The sequence below is a fragment of the Sardina pilchardus genome, chromosome 5, assembly GCF_963854185.1.
Source record: "Sardina pilchardus chromosome 5, fSarPil1.1, whole genome shotgun sequence".
NCBI lineage: Eukaryota > Metazoa > Chordata > Actinopteri > Clupeiformes > Clupeidae > Sardina > Sardina pilchardus.
The window spans coordinates 14,094,754-14,117,230 of NC_084998.1; the positions used below are offsets into that span (position 1 = coordinate 14,094,754).

General features: G+C 45.1%; 1 protein-coding gene across 1 annotated transcript in view; it reads right to left on the reverse strand.

Annotated features, from left to right (window-relative positions):
* gbe1a (glucan (1,4-alpha-), branching enzyme 1a) overlaps positions 1–22,477 on the reverse strand; it is a 47,451-nt gene that overhangs the window by 5,450 nt on the left and 19,524 nt on the right. The window contains exons 6-15 of the mRNA XM_062536580.1: positions 21,315–21,405; positions 18,619–18,828; positions 10,201–10,316; positions 9,851–9,978; positions 9,101–9,199; positions 6,282–6,392; positions 5,601–5,772; positions 3,634–3,818; positions 3,077–3,207; positions 1,145–1,262 (exon numbers count right to left, since the gene is read on the reverse strand). Coding sequence (XP_062392564.1) covers positions 1,145–1,262; positions 3,077–3,207; positions 3,634–3,818; positions 5,601–5,772; positions 6,282–6,392; positions 9,101–9,199; positions 9,851–9,978; positions 10,201–10,316; positions 18,619–18,828; positions 21,315–21,405 — 1,361 coding nt within the window. The remainder of the gene's footprint in view (positions 1–1,144; positions 1,263–3,076; positions 3,208–3,633; positions 3,819–5,600; positions 5,773–6,281; positions 6,393–9,100; positions 9,200–9,850; positions 9,979–10,200; positions 10,317–18,618; positions 18,829–21,314; positions 21,406–22,477) is intronic.

Here is a 22,477-nt window from a genome sequence, read left to right on the forward strand (position 1 = left end):
ACTAAACAACGGTCCATACATGAGGATTGTTATGTTGTGATTATTCTTTTTAAACATCCAATTCACATACTACATGTTTGTGAACTGTTGGACAAATATACAGACAACTAGAGTGTTGATACATTGTGTATTGAAGGTTCTTAACTGAGGTCTGATTTAGCAATGAAGCTGGGTGCACTCGGAATAAAGACAGATTCAAGAATCTGCCGAGGCCAAATGTTGAATGAACACACAGGCCAGACTTGATGGAGAGACAAGGAGTGACAAGAGACAAATAGCGTCAAGAAGAGAGATATTTTTCATTCTCTTCGTTTTTGGAAGTGAATGACTGAAACGGTCTAATAATCGGTCTGACTGATGTGAGGCCTTTTGGAGGACGACTCACCGGGACGTGCTACATCTGTGGGCTGTTTTGTAAACACACCGTACCGCTAATCTCCACTCCGCGGAGCCGCCCAGCGAGGCGCTCGCGCCAGCCAGACCGGCGAGATGCTTCTTGGCCGCCAGCAGCAGCGCCGGTGAGAGGCTCCGGTCGCGGCGCGAGCCAAATCTCATCGGGCCCTCAGCTCGTTAGCTGCTTAAAAAGAAGTCTCTCGGACAGACACGGAGAGCTGAAAATCACCACACACGCTCAACCCTCAACGCTAAGTAGTAAACCTGAGCCCACCGGGCCCTTCACACTCACTGGGGTGTCACTATAGGACACAAAAACCCATTATCTGTCTGGGAGCTCTGAAGCATATTTGAAGGGTTTTGCACATCTATTTAGAAATTATGAAGGCGCTGAGTACTACCACACACACCGAGAGAGATTAGAGAAAAGTCAAAGACACCATTCATTAGGAAATCAACACCTCCTCATATCGTTTAAGGTGTTGCACAGTCAGTGAAAATATCCTTTTAAGTGTTGCTTTGAGTATTTACTGAAATATCAGGTGAGACACACATAGAGAGAAAAGATTCTGTTGTAAGAAATAGCTCATTTGTGAGGACCACATTAATGTTTTATATATGGAAAAAATATACAAAACCTCAAACTTCACAAACCTGACAAGTCTCAGATGTGCTACTAAATTGGGTATTGAAATGAGTCCACCCTAGTGTAGACGTAGCCTCAGACTTACCGCAATGGTGCAGGGCTTACCTTGAATGAGTGTGGCCGGTCTTTGAAGTACCAGGGCTCAGTGAAGAACTCGGTGTCCTTTGACACCCTTCCATGACCCCCAAACTGCACGTCATCAGAGTCCAGTTTAATGGTGTATCTCAGGTGATGGGCGGTCAAGGACGCATACAGAGAGGACAGTAAGTGCAGTCTAAGTGTGTACTCACACTGGGCAATTCGTACCGTACCCGAGTACACTTGCCCCCTAAAGTCCGGTTCATTTGACCAGTGTGATCGCTTCGTTCCGTACCGGGGTACGGTACGCTAGTACGCTTGGAGGAGGTGGATTCCGGTACGGTACGCATGTAAGCACAGGACGTCATTAATGATGAAATAAACAATAACGTTCCAAATAACAATCACACGTTTGCATAAAGATTCTAGAACGCAGCAACTCAGTCGTACCCAAGTATGGTTTAATATATGCCGTGTGAGTGCAGACCAGGGACCAGAGGCAACCGTGCTCCAGTACGGTACGGGTGAAACGTACCTAGTGCGCCCTAAGGGTGTACTCACACGGGGCAAGGTTCATGGCATTGTGCCGGAGGACGGTTCTTTCCCATTCTTGGCCTGCATTCACACCGCATACTATCAAACTGTACCCAGGCACGGTTGAGCTGCTGTGCTCTGGAATCTTTGCATAGGCACGTATCGTCCCCGAGTCCACTTCCTCAAGTGGACCCGGGCACAGATAAGCATACCATGCCTGGCTACGGTATGGAGCGATCACACTGGTCATGCGAGCTGGACTTTGGGGTTCAAATGTACTCGGGTATGGTACGGATGGCACAGACTGACTACGCTTTAACACTATTACACCATATTATGATCAGAAACATATGGCACTGCATGCTTTAGTTATTTTAAGCAAGTAAATAATTCTGCAAGGTCATTTGCATAAATGATTAGGTTGATTTGTGTGTTTGTGTATGTGTGTGTATGTGTGTGTGTGTGTGTGTGTGTCACTGTATTTGCTGCAAGTGCCTGTGTGTATGTGTGTGTGTGTGTAAGAGAAAGAGAGAGATGGAGATTGTGTATGTAGTGAGACTGAAATTTAAGTGTGTGTGAGTGTGTGAGTGTGTGTGTGTATGTATATGTTCTATATTCAGAGCACACAAACACGACGGCGGGGGGAGATGAAGCATTGTGTCGGCGTGCGCAGCTTTTCCGAGCGCCTCTGTCATCCATCTCCCTCTAATTGGAATCCCTTCATGTCCACCAACACTCACCACGCCGGCAGGTAGATCCCCCTCCACGCTCACACATACCATTTGTGTAATATACGGCAGTCACCCCTGTCCCTACACAGCCAATTAAAGATGCTTTGCTGGGCCGCCACTCGGCAGAGTGGAAAGCCTCCCGGTGAGCTCGGCGGCGGCGGCGGCGGCGGAGGGTAAGGGGACGACCCGCGCCCAGCGCAAAAGGTGCGTTTCCAGGGCATCTCTCACAATTACTGTTTTTCGAAAAGAGAGATATGAACAAGAGGAATACGGCACTCTGTAGACACCATTATGTGTTCCACAAGACCACACATGCACTACACCAAGGACTCACACACACACACACACACACACACACACACAGACAAATAGATATGTCTGGATGTTTACAGGCAACAACTCTGTAGGCCTACTAAACATAACTGCACTTGGCACTGATATCTGTTCTCAAAAAACAATGTTTATAACACAAAGGACGGTACTCAAAGGATGGCACTGGTATATAGAAGGCACCAGTCAAGCCGTGAGAGGACAGGGGAAACCGGCACACCACACAGACTCGTCAGATGGGTTAGCTGTCATGGAGGCTAAACCATTAGTGTTAGCAATCTGTCATTCGCCCATCTCTGTCTAGGAGTGGAATTCACACACTGCACAACCACTGGCTACCGTTCCGTTGCACTGGAAAGGATACTTCCCGTCACGGCCGATAGGGACTCTGTAGTCGTTGTAGCTGTACGTGGGGTGGAAGTTGAAGATGAAGAGCACGTTGGCCCGCTCAAAAACAATGACTTTGTCTTCCTGGTTCAGCGTCGTCACAAGAGCCTAGAGCAGTCAACAGTGGAGACAATAAGTCAAATCGCAAACTGCCAATCTGACACAGGAGTGATGAGTCTATGTGTGTGTGTGTGTGTGTGTGTGTGTGTCAGATGCAGACAAAAAGAGGAAAGAAGAAAGGGAGAAAGGCTTGTAGACTGCATATGAAAGAAGAGCGGAATGTATAACATGTAGTGACTCATGATGTGATGGTGTGTGTGTGTGTGTGTGTGTGTGTGTGTGTGTGTGTGTGTGTGTGTGTGTGCGTCAGATGCAGTCAAAAAGAGGAAAGAAGAAAGGAAGAAAGGCTTGTAGACTGCATATGAAAGAAGAGCGGAATGTGCAACATGTAGTGACTCATGATGTGATGGCGTGTCTCTGTGTGTGTGTGTGTGTGTGTGTGTGTGTGTGTGTGTGTGTGTGTGTGTGGCTCACCGGTGGGGAGGCCAGCCAGCCGTGCTTGTCCTCCGTGAGGTTCATGGCGCGGTCGAAGGCGTAGAGCTGGCGGTAGCGCAGGTGCTCCATATCCAGCAGGTCGTACTGGCGGCGGGCGTAGCTGTAGCTCTCGTTGTTCCCCTTCCGGGGGAAGTCTAGCCACTCGGGGTGGCCAAATTCATTTCCTGTTTGGGACGGTTAGACGTCATGAATACAGTAATGTGCCTGTTGATGTCACAACACAAACATGATGAACATCTCTCAAACAAGTGTGCTGAGGTCTACATGAATTATTACATTTGTTATAACCTCACGAGTGCAAAGCATTGCAATGGAGTTACTGCTCCTCTAGGCAGTCCGGCTATTTGTAAACAGATGCCTAAAGGGCTTGTGATTTCACTGAATACAGCTTAGTCATAGTTCATAGTGTTACTGGTAACATGATCATAACCACTGATCTGATTACATAACACGCTCAAACCCACAGTGTGTGTTCAGTTTCACCCTGCTAGTTGTATGGAGAAGTGTCTTCTCATATTATTTCTGCTGTGAGTAGGATGTAGCTATGAGTGATGGTGACCTTTAATGCAACTACTCTTTTCAGTGTGCACGTAGACACATCTTTCCCCCAGGAAGTGGAATGGTTTTCCCTCTTTCTCATTCTGAGATCCAGCATTGATACGGACTATGACTCAACTTGACCAGAGAGCCGGACAGCAACACCTGTGTCCTCTCACCTGTATCACCTCTGTTTTCCCCAACCGCTAGAATGTGTTGTCTACCATCTCTTGCCACCACAGATGACCACTCTTGTCCCTCAGCATTCACTGGGCTGTCCCATCCTGTCTTGTCCTGTCTCATCCAACTACTTCTGATAGACAACAATGAATTTGACTTGTTTATCTGGTTGCAGCACAGGGCCTATTTGAAGAGCTGTACACCGATTTGTAAGTCTAAATTGTCATGACGATATTTGAGGACATTCTCACAATAATGGGTCTCCAGGGAAACAAACTGAACACACATCCACAGGAAGTGAGTCCTGCATATCCTGCTCGAGCTATCTGGTCTTCCAGAATGCGGACCCCCCAGAGACTCTATCACCAATTAGTTTGTGTCAGTGCCAGTCGATCTTGACAAAAACGTATCAGTGTTTGTGTCTTCGACCATATCTAATCACATCTGCATGCATCTGTTTGCTTATTTGTGAGTAAGGGAGAATATTGTGCCAGACACGCACTGTTCAGCACTCATCCAGCGTGCTGTAGGGATGGGGGCCGAGCAATCACCCCACACAACCTTGAAACCAGGTGTACAAGGTGATTCATTTGCACCCTGACCACAACACAGAGGAGCTAGGCGAATTTGTATTGCAGTCAGGACTAGAGCTCGCTCCTCTGGTGAACAGAGGAGGCAGTCCTATCAGTTCAGTGTAAATTTGTTTTTTGTCTCTGTTCTCCTAGAACATACTTGGTGTCAGGAAATGAAATACAAATAGAAAATGGATTTCTATGATGTCAGATGGCAACTGAACTGCACTTCAGAAAAATCTCTCTGACTAGAAATCAAAGTGGCTAAAAAAAAGAGCTATCCTATCTCCTGTCTGACTATCCAGCTTGTCCCGTCATAAAACCACAAAACTGTCGAAGCACTAACGACAAAGCCTTGTGCCAATCTGAAAGGATAGGGAAGTTAAAATATGGACAATTTACAAAACGCTTTTGCACACCTCTTTTGTAGGGACAGGTGCGTCGGAATAGGTCACCCAGTTAAACTTGTGAAAGAGAATCCCGCACACTGTCCATTACGCATGCATACATTTATTTACAACGTTTCGGTCATAGACCTTCCTGAGGTGAAAATATGGACAATACCACAGTGAAGTCGAGGCGAAGGATACAAAGCAGCGTTACTGACCACTGCACCATCATGCCCCAGGTGTTCCTCCTCGCCTCTGACCTGCTCACCCATGAAGTTGAGGTAGCCCTCCCCTCCCAGGCTGTGTGTAAGGAGCCGGATCATCTTGTGCAGCTGGATGCCACGGTCGATGACCGGCGTCATGGGAATCAGGGCGCTCATGTTGGTGTACATCTCCTGGTCCATCAGCCAGAAGGCCAGCGACTTGTCTCCCACCAGTGCCTGGGTAAATCACAAGAGGAGAAGCACAGACTCCCTTTAAAAGGTGCAGTGCTAGATGCTGGTGAAAGGATGATGTCAAGAGCCAACCAAATCACACCCCACCATTCAATTCATTCTACACCCTCTCCATCCCTCTAGCTTGGGTGAAAATTTGGATGAAATTGGAGCAGTTCTTTCCAAGTTATGGGAGAAGACACACACACACACACACACACACACACACACACACACAATATTTCAATACCTTATCGGTGCCGAGGTTAATAATGTCCTGGAACAATATCCTGTGTAGGAAAATGTACTTCACCCCATAAGAGCATCCCTTGTTGCCTTATCAGATATGAGTGTAAGCCTCACACACAATAAATAAAATATATATAAAAAAATCTTCTGCTATAGTGGCTCACCCTGATTTCTGTTTTCAGTGAACACATTTCAGAACAAATTGCTTTCTGGAGGCCTTTATGGCTCTCGTTAAAAGATACCACTGTCTGTTTTTTTACACTCACCTGGTCGTGGCTCTCTGCGTACACGATCGATCCCTCCTGGCTACGGCGGTTGGTGAGCGTGTGCACGATGTTATGGAGGTCCCACTCCTCATCCCTCTGCTCTTTCAGGATCTATGGAGGTGGAGCGAGAAGAGGGCAGGCAGAGAGAGAGAGAGATGGAGAGAGAGAGAGGGAGAGAGAGAGAGAGAGAGGGAGGGAGAGATGGAGAGGGCATTAATAAGGCCAGGGTCGGGGGCCAGACCATATGGAAACACTGTGGGCTTATGAGAGACGAGAGCAGTGTGCTGGATGTGCATCGCTTAGAGGATGGCTTGTGAATAGAAGTGGAAGACTGAGACCACACTGAGCCCACAGCTGCTGCAAATGGATGTTGAAATGGAGTAATAGATGTCTGTCTAGTCACCTTCATTACTGCATGGATCTTATCACTGGGCTTAGTGATAAAGAAGTTAAGAGTCTGATGAGGGAGATTACACACGTGTGATTATTGTAGCACTCTCCCTCCTGCATTTCCTTAAGAAATGATAAAAAAACAACCGACTCCGATTAAAAATATGACCATCAAGTTGCTCAATGAAGCGTGATTCCTTTTCATCTATCTTTTTGTCTCCTTTGCTAACATCTCACTTGCTTGAGGTGTTCAAAAGCAGACGGAAATCTCTGCCAAAAGCCCTAAAGTCCCTCAGCCAACGGGCTCAGTTTTGACCTGGTGATGACTTCCCAGGTTCCATCAAACACATTTAAAGCCCTTGAGCTCACCTCAACAAACAACACTATAGGAGTCTGCAGTGTGGACTGGCGAGAGATATATACGTGAGTCCTCCCACTATTAGCTTCTCGGCCAATGCCTCATTTCACCCTGTGACTGACACTTCTCTGACAGAGGAGCAGTCCATTCCCCATAACTATCCTCTCTGGGTGATGGACAGCTGAGGTAAACCTTATATTACACATAAAGCAATGGGCTGGCAGGGGGTAATAGTAAAATCAATGGTAGCAGAAGAGGACCGATCAACAAGGGCTTGCTATGGTTCTGCTATATAAATCCAATGTGACTGTTTGATGCTTCAGCAACACAGAAGCATCCATGTGTTAAGTAGTGAATTGTGATTCATCCTAAGTCCTGTTAGTAACAGAGGACAGTAGGGAATAGTTACAATGATAAACTGACTTCTAAAAGGATTCTCCATGTTTTGCCAACTGTAGATATAAAACAGTGTTGTTGGAGATACCACTATATGCCTGCATTGATAATAAATGCACCAGTTCTAGTGTTTAAAACAAGTGGACTGCAGGACATACCATCTTGCTAAGTATGCTGGATAAGTAAGAACACACCATAAAATAGTAAAGGCAGCCTTGAATTTTTAACAGCAAATGAGACATACTGGCTTCGTGTTCAGAGTTCTTCATGGTTCATACTTCATACATGATACATGTGCATTTATATTTAACATACATACCATAATTCAGATTATTTGGGCAAAGACCAGATAAACTGAGACACTTAGAGCTCTGACTAAAGAAAAAGGAACGAGAAGAATGAATGGCACTTGTTTCACTCTGAGAGGTAAACAGGAGCCTATGGAGATAGATGCCTCAGAGGAGCCTGTCTCTCTCTGTGGTGATGGGTGCCCGAGCTCTGCGAGAGGAGAGGAGAGGAGAGGAGAGGAGAGGAGAGGAGAGAGTGGAAGCAGTCTCACGACTGTGTCATTTCCTCTCTGAGATACTGAGTTTTTCTAAAGTGTGTAACGAGGAGAGGAAAGCAGCACAGCCACAGACAGACCAGATGAAATGATCTGGCTGTGTGGAAATATGGCTTCCTATAAAAAATAAAACAAATGTGAAAGTACAGCATCAAGTTGTTTAGCGGGTCTGTCACCTGCTGTCAAATACCAAGTGATACCACACTGCCAAGGCAATTAGTATCAGCCACAGAATATAACCATCACTTTTGCATGATGAAACTTGTCCACTGTTGTCACGTTGTCATTTATAATGGGACTCGAGAGTGAGAAGTGCACTCGTGTCTCTGTGCCTCAGAGAGCAGAACAGAGACTGATGTTAAAGTAAGATGGCAGACTTTTGAGAAGTTTTCAGACTAAGAGAAAATAATCTTAAGACAATCTTTCCATTCGGCTTTGGTCTTAATTACACATAATTGCTTCATTTATCCCATCTCCCAAATCTTCTGGATTAATTCAAGATAAAAGACAAGGTAAGGCATTACAGCATGCAGCATTATAAGATTTAATTTGGACTAGAAGACACATAGGGTCCACTATTTCAAAGAAAAGAGGCTGGACACTCAAGTAGTTTCTCTAGTGTTACATACAGACTTCATCACGAAGTGATGCAACTGGCTTTACGTCCTCCTGAGATATCAAGCAGAAACAGAGTTCACATTTTTCTCCAACCAAGATGGATGGGGAATGATTCGTAATACCACTTTTTGGTCTATGGAGAGCCCACTGTTTATTTAAGAGGGTGCTGTTTATAGAGATCTTCTCTGGGATTCCACAACATCAAATACTGCATGGGAAACCCACAAAAAGACTGTAATTACATATTTACACTTATGTAAACAGTGCAAGCTAACAACCCCTGAATATGCCTTGATGCTTGTTTATTGTTTGTTTTGCTATTGCTTACTCTATTTGAGTTTAGTTTTAAAAAAAGAGTGAACAGCGCAGCCGATTTGAAGAGAGTCTGTAAACAGACCAGAGGTACAAGCTCATATCCTGTCATAGAAATAGCACGAGCCCCAGGGGTAACGGCTCTGGGGGGGGGGTGAAGCTCGGTCCACGCTCGGTCCTCACCTGGATCCACTTATCTGGCACTGCCATGGCCAGCCGGTAATCGAAGCCCAGGCCTCCCTTAGTGATGGGCCTGCACAGGCCTGGCATACCAGACACGTCCTGGCACAGAGGAGAGGAGAGGAGAGGAGAGGAGAGGAGAGGAGAGGAGAGGAGAGGAGAGGAGAAAAGAAGAGAAGAAAAGAAAAAAGGGAGGAGAGGAGAGGAGAGGAGAGGAGAGAAGAGAAGAGAAGAGAAGAGAAGAGAAGAGAAGAGAAGAGAAGAGAAGAGAAGAGAAGAGAAGAGAAGAGAAGAGAAGAGAAGAGAAGAGAAGAGGAGAGGAGAGGAGAGGAGAGACAGACAACATCAAATCAAACATAATGACAGAGTGCAGCATATCAGCAAGCATCAAACACCAGACGTAGGTTAGAATCCTCCCAAGATAAAAGCCGTTTTGGGAATGTAAAAGGTGATAATTAAAAGGGCACTTATAGTAAGATGTGGGTGTGCCACTATTGAGTCTGAGCCTGGTCTTAGTTACCTCCAAACCTCAGTTCATCCAACTTCTTAACAGTACATTTTGCAACCCCCCCCCCCTTTCTCATTAAAGACATGACGGTGTGATGAAAAGGCTTGTGTCTTGACGGTCTTATACAGGATAGCAATTCATCACATTTCTGGCGCCCCCCCACCCCACCCCACACACACACACACAGTACTCTACTGTAACTGAACTGTAATTTTTATTCTCTCTCTCTCTCTCTCTCTGCATACCTCTGCGATGGTGATGCATTCTGGGTAGAGTGTGTGGAGGACGTGATTGGACACCATCAGGTGCACCACTGCGTCCTCATCCACATGCATGCCGAAATATTCACTGTAGCCTCCGCCGAACGACATGCCTGTGTCGAGGAAATCACGCTGTAACCACATACACTACTGGACTTTTCTCTTCTCTATCATGCAAAAGCATGGGATTGAGTTTAATGTATTTAGTTGGACTATGCAGTTGAATGACCTGGGAGAGAATGGTTAGGCTACACATTAATCTAATGTTTGTTAGGTTGATTGAATTAATCAAAAGAATGTTAGCTTTCCGTACTGGAAAGGGGAGCCAAACGTACCCATTCCATGATGGTGGTACAGCATGGACGTGACTCCGTCGAAGCGGAAGCCATCAAAGCGGTACTCCTCCATCCACCAGCGTAGGTTTGACAGCAGGAAACGGAAGACCTCCCAGCTGTTATGAAACACACAACACGGCCCTTACAAACACAATCACACTGCTAATGCAGATAACGGAGAACACTGCCCTCCCTTACAAGATCAAGGTCATCGGCCCTGTGCAGAACATATGACGAACAACTGCACAGAGATGCTTTGTAAGACATTTCTACATGACTTCCCGTTTAATTACCACCTTGTGCGGTGGGCAGTCATAGGAGGTCATATTAAGCAAGCACCCACGGTTTGTTTTCTTACTAACTACTTAGTGTGACAGATGGTACTCTGTCTTTCCTTTTCCAACTCCAAAGTAAGCCTAAAGATCCTACACTGCAGGATGAATGCACTCTGAATGCACTCTGAATAAATACACAGGCACCTTTCGTCACCGTGGACAAATATATGCAATCCTGAGAGGAACACCAACTGCCAAGTGTACATAGAACATTACAGCTTGTCAATGAGTCACACACACATACGCACACACACATTCATGGATGCACGCCTGTGCAACACACAGATATGCACACAGGCACGCACACACAGACACACACACATTGAACTCGCACATACACACACAGAGAGTACATATTCCTAGCAATCACAAAGGCTGTCAGTCAGCTTTGGCACTGGAAATGAATGTGTTCACTCACACCTGTACAGTACATGCATTCACTCAGGTGACAACCTGTTCTGTCATTTACGAGAATGCCGGCTGGCGCCGCGTCGAGGCCAAATGCATTCACGTCATAAGTCAACGTTAGCGCAGTCCAAAACCAATACAGAACCAATAAAGAACCCGTTGCACTCATCAGCATTCCGGATCTCAGCTTCCCATTCTCATCATGGGGGATCCGGTCGGCCAAGGCCAGCAATTTCGACTTGGGTCGCTCTAACCAAACACGACTTCAGCACAACTGGCTCCGTGTGATCTCAGGACACGCGGCCATCTGGGACGGTGGCAGATGTGCCATCGCCGGATTCTTTTCTTTTCTTTTCCCCTCAGTTTTCTCTCTCCCAAAGACGTTCTGCAGCTCTCAAGTTTCCCCCGCAGTATTCGTCAGCGTCTCAAAATACCCAGAAGGCATTGCAGCTCCTGTTGTTTGGCCTAAGGCATGACTCCCAGCATTCATCTGTCCTCCCATATCAGCCCCCCCGTCCCTCCTCAACCACCACCTCACCCCCCCCCCCCCCCCCAGCCTTCCCCTGTTCATATCTCTTCTCCAGCACTGATCCTTCACAGTTGCTCCCTCAAGCAGGCTGGTTATAATGCAGGTGTCACAGACTTCACTGCTGTCTTCACAGAATTGCATTAATAGTCTGCACCAGCATCTATATGAATATATTCATGCCTAAGATACTGGTCTATACTGTTGAATACATGCATGTATACAACTTACCAGTCCAAACCAGTATTTACTGGATGCTTCCGTAGGCTACTATATGTGGGGAAATGTTTTCCATGAATCAAAGCGTGATCATCTTGCATTCCAGTAATTGACTCTTTGTCAAACAAAGCCGAATTAAAAATTAATGTATTCACATTCAAATTTCTAGCGTTTCTGGCGTAGGGCTGCTGATGACATGTTTTGTTCAATATTACATCATTCCATGACTGTTAAATAAATGATGGGCATTGCATGGATTCATGTGCTGAGTAATATCCATGGCAGCAAGACTACAAAGTTGTGCTGAAGAGAAATGACAAATGGCTCTTACACCTGCCTTAATTCTAATCGTATGGCCCTTAACTCCCTATCATATAAAAGAGATAAAGAGTGGTTTGCTGTGTCCATCTAAACCCCATGGTCGACACAGAGGAAAAAGGTGACCAGCCTCTGATCATTTTCAATGAGAGTTGGCGAATCACTCTGCAACAAGAGACAAGGGACCATTGCATCACCTACTACGTGAACTCTTTCCTAGCCAATGGAGACTAATAGGACCAGTGTCTATGTCAAATCTCTGAGGTGTTAAACGGATAAGAGACATGGACACCCCCTAAATGGGACACCCGTCCATCGCAGGTGACCATCCCCCCCCCCAGCCAAAGCTAGTGCCCATTTCACAGTGGGTGGACTGAGACATGCAGATGAAGAGTCTTGTCCAACATCAAGTGGCCATCTGGGATTCTGCCGAATGCCAGTCTAACCCCATAGAGTAGATCTCCACTGAGCTGTACATGCCCTCCCAGCACATCACCAAATAGGGCAAAAACGGGCACGAGCTCTATTTCAGATCCGAGCCAGATCCGCACCGGACGAGGGCCAGACCCACTGCTGGGTCCACTGCTGTCCGTGGACCTATGAAACACTTTTCTGAAGAATAAAATAAAATAATAATAAAAAACCCACACACAAGCCTTCATCTGTTGCATCAATAATTGATTAGAGACCAGACCTTGGCCCAGTGCGCTGTGATTTGAGATTACCCCCACTTTCCCTCTGGACTGAAGATGGAGGCCCTGGTGTGTGTGTGTGTGTGTGTGTGAGTGTGTGTGTGAGTCCTGCAGTGAGGGCCGGAGGTCTGACAGCGAACCCACAGTGTGATAACCGACCCCCCTGAAGAGAAGATCATCTGGCCCCCTCACTGGTGCTTATCTTAGAGCCAAGGCTTTCTCTGTGTGTGTGTGTGTGTGTGAGTGTATATGTGTGTGTGTGTGTGTGTGTGTGTGTGTGTGTGTGTGTGAGTGTATATGTGTGTGTGTGTGTGTGTGTGTGTGTGTGTGTGTGTGTGTGTGTGTGTGTGTGCGATCATCATGGACTTCAGAGCAGTTGGCATCAGTGACAATCAATAAGACTTGCGGGATGGCCACAGAGAGGCTTAGACGGTCAGTCAGAGCCTTCCTGACCACACACAGTGATCCACACACATACACACACACACACACACACACTTTCAAAAGTCCATAAATCATGAACATTAAAAAAAAAAAAAAAAGATAGATTCCAAACGGAGTTCAAAACACATTCATACATAAATATGCAACACACCCTCCCAAACACACACTCCTTAAGTGGGATATCACTGGACAAACAAGACCCTTTGGTCCAGAGGGACTCAATTAGACCCAGTTAAATTAGATCTGCTGGACTGCTTAATGGTTTGAGCTCCTTTACATGTCAAAAGAGCTCAAGTGTTGGCTTCAAACAGCCCCACAATGGCTGCTTAGAGGATACGCCAATGATTTCATAGCTTGTGCTCTGCAAAATAACATTTACATTGCCTCATTATTGCCAGTATTCATTCATTATTGTTCACATTGCTGTTGTTGTTGTTAAAATAATTACAATGCGTTCTGACGAAGTACGACATGGAATACATATTTTGATACAAGATAAGAATGCTGGTAAAGCACTTCCCTTACTTATGCAGTGGAACTACTGTATAGTTGTAGAATGCACATTTTTAGTTAGGAATTCTCTCCACCCGAGGGACAAAATTCATCGATGATAAACATTTTGGGTACATGCAATTCTTTGTGAAATACAGGTGATGCATTCATGCCAAGTCACCTCACTCCACCATTCAAGCCAGCGTGTTGGTATATAAACATACCTAAAACAGATTGTTTTCTCTGCCGCAGGGAAGGCTGGGAACAGCATTGGGATGAGTGACAGATAACATGATATGATGAGATTTCCAGCGTACTGTATCTGTGACTATGACTAGAACACCCACAGCAACAGAGGTGAGAAGAATAGCGTGTGTGTGTGTGTGTGTGTGTGTGTGTGTGTTTCATGCTTTATTTCTACATTGGATAGGCCTCTACTGTAAATCAAGGTGTACCTCTGAGAGGAGGTTTTAAGTTCACTGTATGTCTGTTTGTATGTCTGTATGTCTGTTTTTACTTTTATGTCCTTTCATTTCATTTTATCTAGATATTTAGCCAACACTTCTATTCAAAGTGACCATCGGAGAGCCATAGCAGAGATGATCCCGGAGCAGTACCTTGCTCATGGGCATATCAGTGGCAGCTTAAAATCCTACCTACAACTTCCTGTTGCTCCTTTGCCACTACACTCCCACGGCTCTGCTTTACTGGCTTCTTACCCCTTAACCTGCTGCTTAAATAGCCATTTTTAAAAGACGCAGTTTAAAATGTCTGTTGTCTCCCTTCCCTATGGTTTCTGTTTGGATCTATAACTTGTAGATGTGTCCTTTTCCCCCATTATGCCAGACCCAATCATGTCAAATAATGCAAAAAAAAAAAGAACAAAACTTTCTTGGCAAAGTTTTGAAGGGCAGAATAAAGCAATATATAGCTTTGCTGCAGCAGGGTTGGCATTTGTTTCATGTCCAGCACTAACACTAGGAAAGGGCCAGAACAGCATGCTCCGTGCAACACACCCTGTGAAGTATCTTCAGTCCGGAAGAAAAAAACGTGGGACGGCAATGAAATCTTTCCACTTTGTTTTGAACGTGCGTCTGCACTCGAAGGGGCGCGTGGAAAAAAAACAAGCCTCTCATTAGAGAACGGCAATTAACATCAAGCCGCTACTGGAGCCCAGCTTCGCCATTACCCAGCGGCATTCTGACGGAGTACACAATCAGTTTGAAGGGAAGTGACAGAATTCATGCTGCAATGACTTACTCCTTAGATCAAGGATAACGAGATTGTTTTTTTTTTTCACCAGTAGCCATACAGACAAACACATGTGCGTGCGGGCGCGCGCACACACACACACACACACACACACACACACACACACACTGTTGCTGTTTAATCTCAGGGTGTTCAATGAATCAGTTTCCACAGAAAGCCTTGTAGCCGAGTTCCGAAATAAACTTTGGCCCTTGGATATTTGCTTCCTTTCACTTTGTACTTTTGTTTTAACCTCATCAAAACACAACTATATATACGGCAGTGATCCAGATATGTGTATTACTATAAAGCATTTCCACTGTAAAATGCAGTTTATACACAACAGAAGTTGGATTAGGTTGTCATATTTATGCCTCATATATCCTGGAATGACTCCCAACTTTGATCTCCTCCGACTAATTAAAATATAAAAAATAAAAAAACATGTTCATCATATGACTGTGATGTGAACTTCTGATCAGCTAGTTATTAGAAACTCTCTTCATTATGACTACTGTGGACTCTGAGATCAGCTACTAATGATCATTAAGACTGTGGCCTCATGAGAGCGGCGATGGAGAAGTCAGTGTAGTCCCCTGCATCTGTGGCCAATTCGCCCAAGAGGGGGGGAATGATTGACATAAGCAAGAGATAGTGAATGTGTGTGTTTGTGTGTGGGAGTGAGTGTGTGATGTGTGAGTGTGTATGTGTGAAAAAGAGAAAAAGAGAGAGGGAGAGAGAGAGAGAGAGAGAGAGAGAGAGAGAGAGAGAGAAACGCTTTCTGTTTCTGCCCGATAAATCAACTGGATAGCATGTGTTTGTATCTTCAGTGGACATGAGCGAGAGAGAGAGAGAGAGAGCGCACGTCACGAGGAGGTGAGAGATGAAGTGGGGGGGGGTTGCTGTTAGAGAGACAGAGAGAGGAGCAGAGACGGAGAAGAAGGGGCAGGAGAGAGGGGGACAGGGGCAGTAGGAGTGAAAGAGGGGAGGGCAGGGGGGGGGGGTCCCTGTTCATCACCAAGGGCAACAAAGGCAAGATCCACCGCCCAATCAGCAGGACTCATTTACAGCACAGAGGCGTCGGCGGCGACGGCCTCAGCAGCATCAGCACCAGGGCGCAGATGAAAGCCTCCGCAGACACCAATCAAAACAATACAGCCACTCAACTCCATTTCCGGCGGTCACACAAAAAATAATTGTCTCGACAAACACCAAAAGGAAAAAACAAAAAAATAACAAAGCCTTCAAAAAGCAAATCTGAAATACAGATTAACAGACAAAAAAGGGGAATTCATACATAAACAAACAAATTACATGAAAAACACTTTGAACGTTCGTCGTTGTTTCCTCTCATTGATGCGTAGACTTTGTTTATGAGCTGTACTGCATAGCTAATTACCTCCTATCTAAAGTATAGCCGCAATTAGCTTTAGCGCTGTGAATAGAAAAACAAATGTCTATCCAAAACAATCAGCATCACTCAGCATCAGTAATGATCATGAGATTCAGAAGTTGCTGATTGAAGTTACAAATGCTGATTCTTCCTGAAAACTATTCAAATCAATTCAATTCAATTCAATTCAATAAGTGTTATTGGCATGAATGTAAAATTGTGCAGTATTGCCAAAGCATTCAATACAATAATAATAACTGTCAACTCACAGTCAACCAATGTAACAGGGTACCATAGTAGGTGTTGTGAACTAATGAATGATTTTCTTTTTTCTATTAGAACCGGTCACAATCTCCGTGACAGACACTAATGCAGGCCTTTAAATCAGAATTGAGGAGCATCACACATGGCTCAGGGATGGCAGGAGTGTTTGCCATTAAACTGTCCATCACCTGGGTCCACAGCTCCAGACGCTACAGAGCTGATGACACAGGGGTGCCGGTCCCTGCAGACGCTCATCCCAGCACTAATGAATAAGACTGCCTCTGTGGCAAACCCCGAGGAATAATCAGGTGATTTGAAAGAGAGACGGAGACACACAGAGGGAGAACGTGGCAGCTGCGATACTGCTGATGATAACAATAACAATACACGGGCCCATTAGTGGAGAAGGGGATGGAGCGAGGGAAAGAGAGAGGGAGGGAGGGAGGGAGGGAGGGGAAGAGAGAGGGAGGGGAGAGAGGGATTGAGTGACACCTGAGCAATCACAAAGGGAGTCGCTCACTTCAAGATGCCGCACGCCACACCGCGAGGCCCGACGACACGCACACCAACAGCACGGCAGAGACGGGCGCGAGCGCGAAGCGTCCCCTGATCCTCCGCTCTCTCTTTTCAAGTTCATACGTGAGACTCATCACGACGATACGGCAAAAAAACAGTGGCCACCCACGGACTGTCGGATAAAAAGACTCAACGTGGATTGTTGTTGGTGAGGCATATCCCCCAATGCCAGTTCTCCTACGGGGTTGTTACACTTCTTTATTGTCTTCCCCGTCGTTAATGGTCTCATTAAGGAGAAGCTGGGCTAGAGGTACAAACACTCTAATGGCGGTGTGATCTATTAGCCGTGTAGTCGAGGGCAAATTGATTTTGAAACAACACCATAAAATACTCTCCGAGAATAGTTCCAGTTAAGGTGAACTTCTGTTCTTCTGGAAACTTCAGTAACTATAGAAAGGCATTCTGGTGACATTACACCATAGATGTGTGCTGCAGTTCATGAACTTCATTTACATTTCATGAATTTGGCAGTGGGTATTTTTTTCATCCAAGGTCACCGTAAAACTGAGATAGAACTCAAGGAATGGGAAGTTCATAGAAAGAAACATAAAAAGAAAAGTGCCATAAAATCACACCTCACTTTCACCAGACGGCAGACCCAGGAGGCTATGAAGTTGAAAAGGTAGTGAAACTGTGGGAGAAGGACTCATTTTTTAGAGCAGGGGGATAAAAGGGTGTCAGGTGCAAAGATGATCACAAAAGAGTCAGATCTTCAGCTGCCCTCTGAAGACGGGAGAGGGGGATTCTGCAGAACGTGAACCTGGCAACGCATTCCAACACATCAGGAGTATAGAGGAAACGTGTCTAGATTAAGATGCTATGCCATGAAGTGGTGGCACTGGCAGATTTAATTTAGCCTCGGAGTACACGACGAAGCAATGTGTTAGGATTGCTCTATTGTTCTAGATGACAACTTGATGTGAGCGATTTTAAGCTTCCAATGAAGAGAAACAGGTTGGTTTATTTCTTCAGACTTTGAAAAAAGACCTTTTTCCATCCACGGAAACCATCTGAGAGGGTTTTACCAAACAACAGATGCTACCAGACATACAGGAAGAGGCGAGACCAGTTGTTAGTCCTATTTGATAAAAGTATATCAGGTGGGATCTTCAGCTGTTTTCTTACGATTGAGAGGGTTGAGTTAGAACCTGTGAAATCGGCTAACTCCCTAGAAGGACTACAGTAATTTCCTGTGTATTAACCACATCGTGTATAAGCCACAGGACAGTGTTTTATGCAAGTTAAAATAAACAAAACCATATTAACACCTGTGCATTAACCTCATAGCTGAAGAAATATTCCACAATCAATCTATAACCCAGGGCTAATAGTTGGTAAAATTACATTAAAGAACCCAAGTAGGAAGCCATTACAAGACATGACGGGGAAAACGTTGTTGCAACTAAGCATAATGGCATTGTTACCATAAGCATAATGTGTTGCAGGTAATAGATGAAGCCAGAGGAAGCGTTAGCGCATGTGTCCGGTGGTCTCTCTCACCTGGAGTAGTTGAAGAGGCGGCTGCCCCAGTGCGAGTGCTTGCCCCGGGTCCCGGCGTGGAAGAAGCACGAGTCGGTGCCGTCGAACTGGTTGAGGCCGTCGGCGGTGTTGCTGGAGGCGTGACTGTGGACCACGTCCAGAACCACGGCGATGCCCAGTGAGTGGGCAGTGTCCACCAGTCTCTTCAGGTCCTCGGGAGTCCCAAAGCGACTGAAGGGGGGGAAAAAAACACACACACAGAGACACACACACACACACACACACACACACACACACACACACACACACACACACACACACACACACACACACACACACACACACACACACACACACACACACACACACACACACACACACACACACACACACACACACACACACACACACACACACACACAAACACACACACACACAGAGGAAGAGCTGTATCACAATGGATGGGTGGATACTGCACAGAATGTAACACCTGACTTTACATTGCTTGGCTCACAATAAGTATGCCAATAGTAAAGTAACATATAGCGTAGAACACTGATCAGAATAATAATTACAGGCTTGGGTTCATAATATATACACTGCTGTTATGTTTAATAATCAGTGTTATACTGGACCTATGATGTAGCTACAATGTTTCAAGAGCTGGGATTAAAGTGGGTATTTTCCACTAGGTGTGAAATCACATAGTAAATCATTTCTCAGTAATATTGGCATTACGATAAGAGGCTAGGTGTATGTGCTGAATACTGGGAGTAGAAGATAAGGCACAGATGGAGAAATCTGATTGATCAAATAATAAAACAAGTGATTAAATCTTTTACAGACATAAATAAAAAAAATACTTTCACTGGCATCTGTACTACAGCACCACATATTTAGTGATCTCTTGTGCAAAACAAAATAAATAAATGCCTCAGAATATGGATTCAACTGTATTAACCAAGACTTTTAAAAAAATCAAATCGAAATTCAACAGGCATTTTGGGAAACATATTCAATCTCGCACACGGTAGAAAAAACTGGATTGGAGACTTGGGGAGAAAAGGTAGAATCAGCATGATCAAACCTCCCCTGTTTTACCTCCTGCCCTTCATCTCCCCTGCGGCTTTCATTACATGCCTTTCTCTTAACACGGAGAGGGGGAGGAAGAGAGAAAGAGAGAGAAATGGGATAGGGAGAGAGAGGGAAAGAGAGGGAGAGAGGGAGAGAGGGAAAGGGGGACACAGAGAAAGAGAGGGATGAAGGGAGAGAGGAAGGGAGAGAGAAAGAGAGAGAGAGAGAGAGAGGGAGAGAGCGGGACAGACAGAGAGGGATAAAGACAGAAAGAGAGAGAGAGAGAGAGAAAGAGAGATAGAGAGAGAGAAAATATACACTGGTAATATCCCCCTACTGCTTCCCCCGCGAACCAGAGAGGATTGGGTTTTAAATGTCTTTGAGTGATCAATCATGGATGAAATTACTCTGCATACATTGCACTTTATCTAGCCTTTCTCCGGCGGAGAGGGCTGGCCGGGACAGACCAATGGGCTACCAGAGAGCTGATAAAAAAAAAGAGAGAAAAAAACCCTCAAACTATGTTTACTCTTCCAACCAAATAGGCAATATTATTTCATGGGAGTTCATTTGAGATATATAGTCTTTTGTGTTTACTGCCGTTCTTCCACACTGCTGTCGTACTCTATTTCAGGATTAATAGAGGCAGATACAGCAGGAAGGATCCGTGCCCTTGATAGTTTTAAAAGCTAAAGTATCAAGGGAGGTTTGAATGAGCAGCCGGCTTCAGTGCCACAGCTGGGAACAGCTATCCGGTGTAGTGTGCTACTTCAGGCCATTGAGAGCTGTCCAGTATAATCTTTTTATACGCCTGCCACTGTAGGCTACTGGGAGCTACTGTACCTAGTGTGCTCCTCTACTCGGAGCCCCTGGGACTCAAGGTACAAGAAATGCATTTGTCCTGATGTGTTAGTGGTGGTGACGTGGGGGCTACAATAACTCTCGGCCTTGTGAAGGAGGGAATGTTACTGTGGACCACATAGAGCCTCGCTCAAGTACAGCTCCACTATAGGCTGCTGGGAGCTAGCTAGCCAGTGTAATCCCTTACTTCAGGCCTTTGGGAGTTCAGGGTCTTGTTCAAGGGCAGATTATTCCTAGATATGGCCTCATTAAATGAAATCAAATCAAATCAAATGAAATTAAATGATTCTTGTACAGGAGGATAATGCAGTGTGAAACAAGGAGTCTGTGGCCATGGCCAACCTCATTTCCTGAAATAAAAGACATAAGTAAGAAAGCCAATGCCGCATGCCAGCAGTGAGTAAGCTAGCAGCTAGCTGTTTCATGCGTTATGTAACCAATAATGGCAACATGACACTGTTTTTTCATCAAATGTCATGCCAGCATGTGGCATTTGCCATAATGTTCAGAATGTCATTCTCATGATTAAGGGTTCAAGGGATTTAATTCCGAAATACTCCCCAGAGACACATTTTAAAACAGGAGGAAGGAGGAATCAGCAAAGCTGTGAAGTGCAAGGGCACCACAGGGACTTGTAAAACAAACACAAAATAAACAAACAAGCATTACTGTGGCCATTATTCACGGCAGACTCAGACGGAGTTGATAAAAAGAAACACAAGGTCGTTTCAATTGTTTTGTTTGCATAATAGGCACAATTATGAGGTGTTGGAATATATTACCTGGAGGCGGCGAAGAAGTTGGTGACTTGGTACCCAAAGCTTGCATAATATGCATGCTCCATAACGGCCATAAGCTGAATGCAGTTGTAGCCTTGCGAGGATACAAGCATAGGATTAGAGACATGACACTGCTGTTTGAAATGCTGTCGTGTAGGGTGACTGCATCCAGGTGAGTGATTTGCAAGTATTATAAACAAAACACTCAATCTCATCAAGACCGTTAACGGATGTTAGAGAAGTAACGTGTTCTTCACATGATTTCAATTGAAGTTTAATGTAAGTGTAGCAATATGTTACATATGTATAGACGGAAAGATGAATGGATAGATAGATAGAAGATCTATCCATCTTATATATCTGGAGATCAGAGAGAGAGGGAGAGAGAGACAGAGGGGTATTCAGAGCCTGTCTTCCTAGCCTCTCCACAGGAGTTGGCCTGAAGGGCTCAGCCTTGTGACCAATCCAGTTATGGCCAGGTCTGTCTACGAGAATAAGAACTGTTTGAACCGCAGAATAAGACAACAGCATCTGCAGGAACAGCCTTAAGCATATCACAGAGACTCACAGGGGATGACCACCGAGGCCAACAATGACCCACTTACTGCAACTGCCTGCCTGCTTTACCCTTTTCTGTGATCTACAATGCTGGCCTGCCAAACTCAGAGGGCACTGTCTTCTAGTTTAAGAGAGAGATTGTGGAAATGCAGGCCAGTTCCGCACTGTTTATATATTGATTGTACTTGCATTATACATTATTACACATTATACATTAAGCGATCTATAGCGCAATTAAGCATACGCTAATGCTATATAACCATTAGGATACATGTCGGTTAATATAGTAGTATATGAATATGCATGTTAAACAGTTTGATTTAAATCATTTAAAAGACTGAAATGAGATGTCACAATCAATAAACAGTGCTTCATCAAATGTCATATTCTGCAACACATTCTTGCTTCTGAAACGAAACAACTCTGCTGCTAAACACCAGTGCCATAGTTCATACACTGCCACTTCTTGCACTAATATAGTCAGACAAAACAACACAGCAGGACTCATGCATTCTGAATTGGGGGGAAAACACAGGATATACAAGGCAGTCCACAGAGTGCTTCATCCAGCCAGGCTAGCAAGGACACCAGGAGAACAGAGACACACA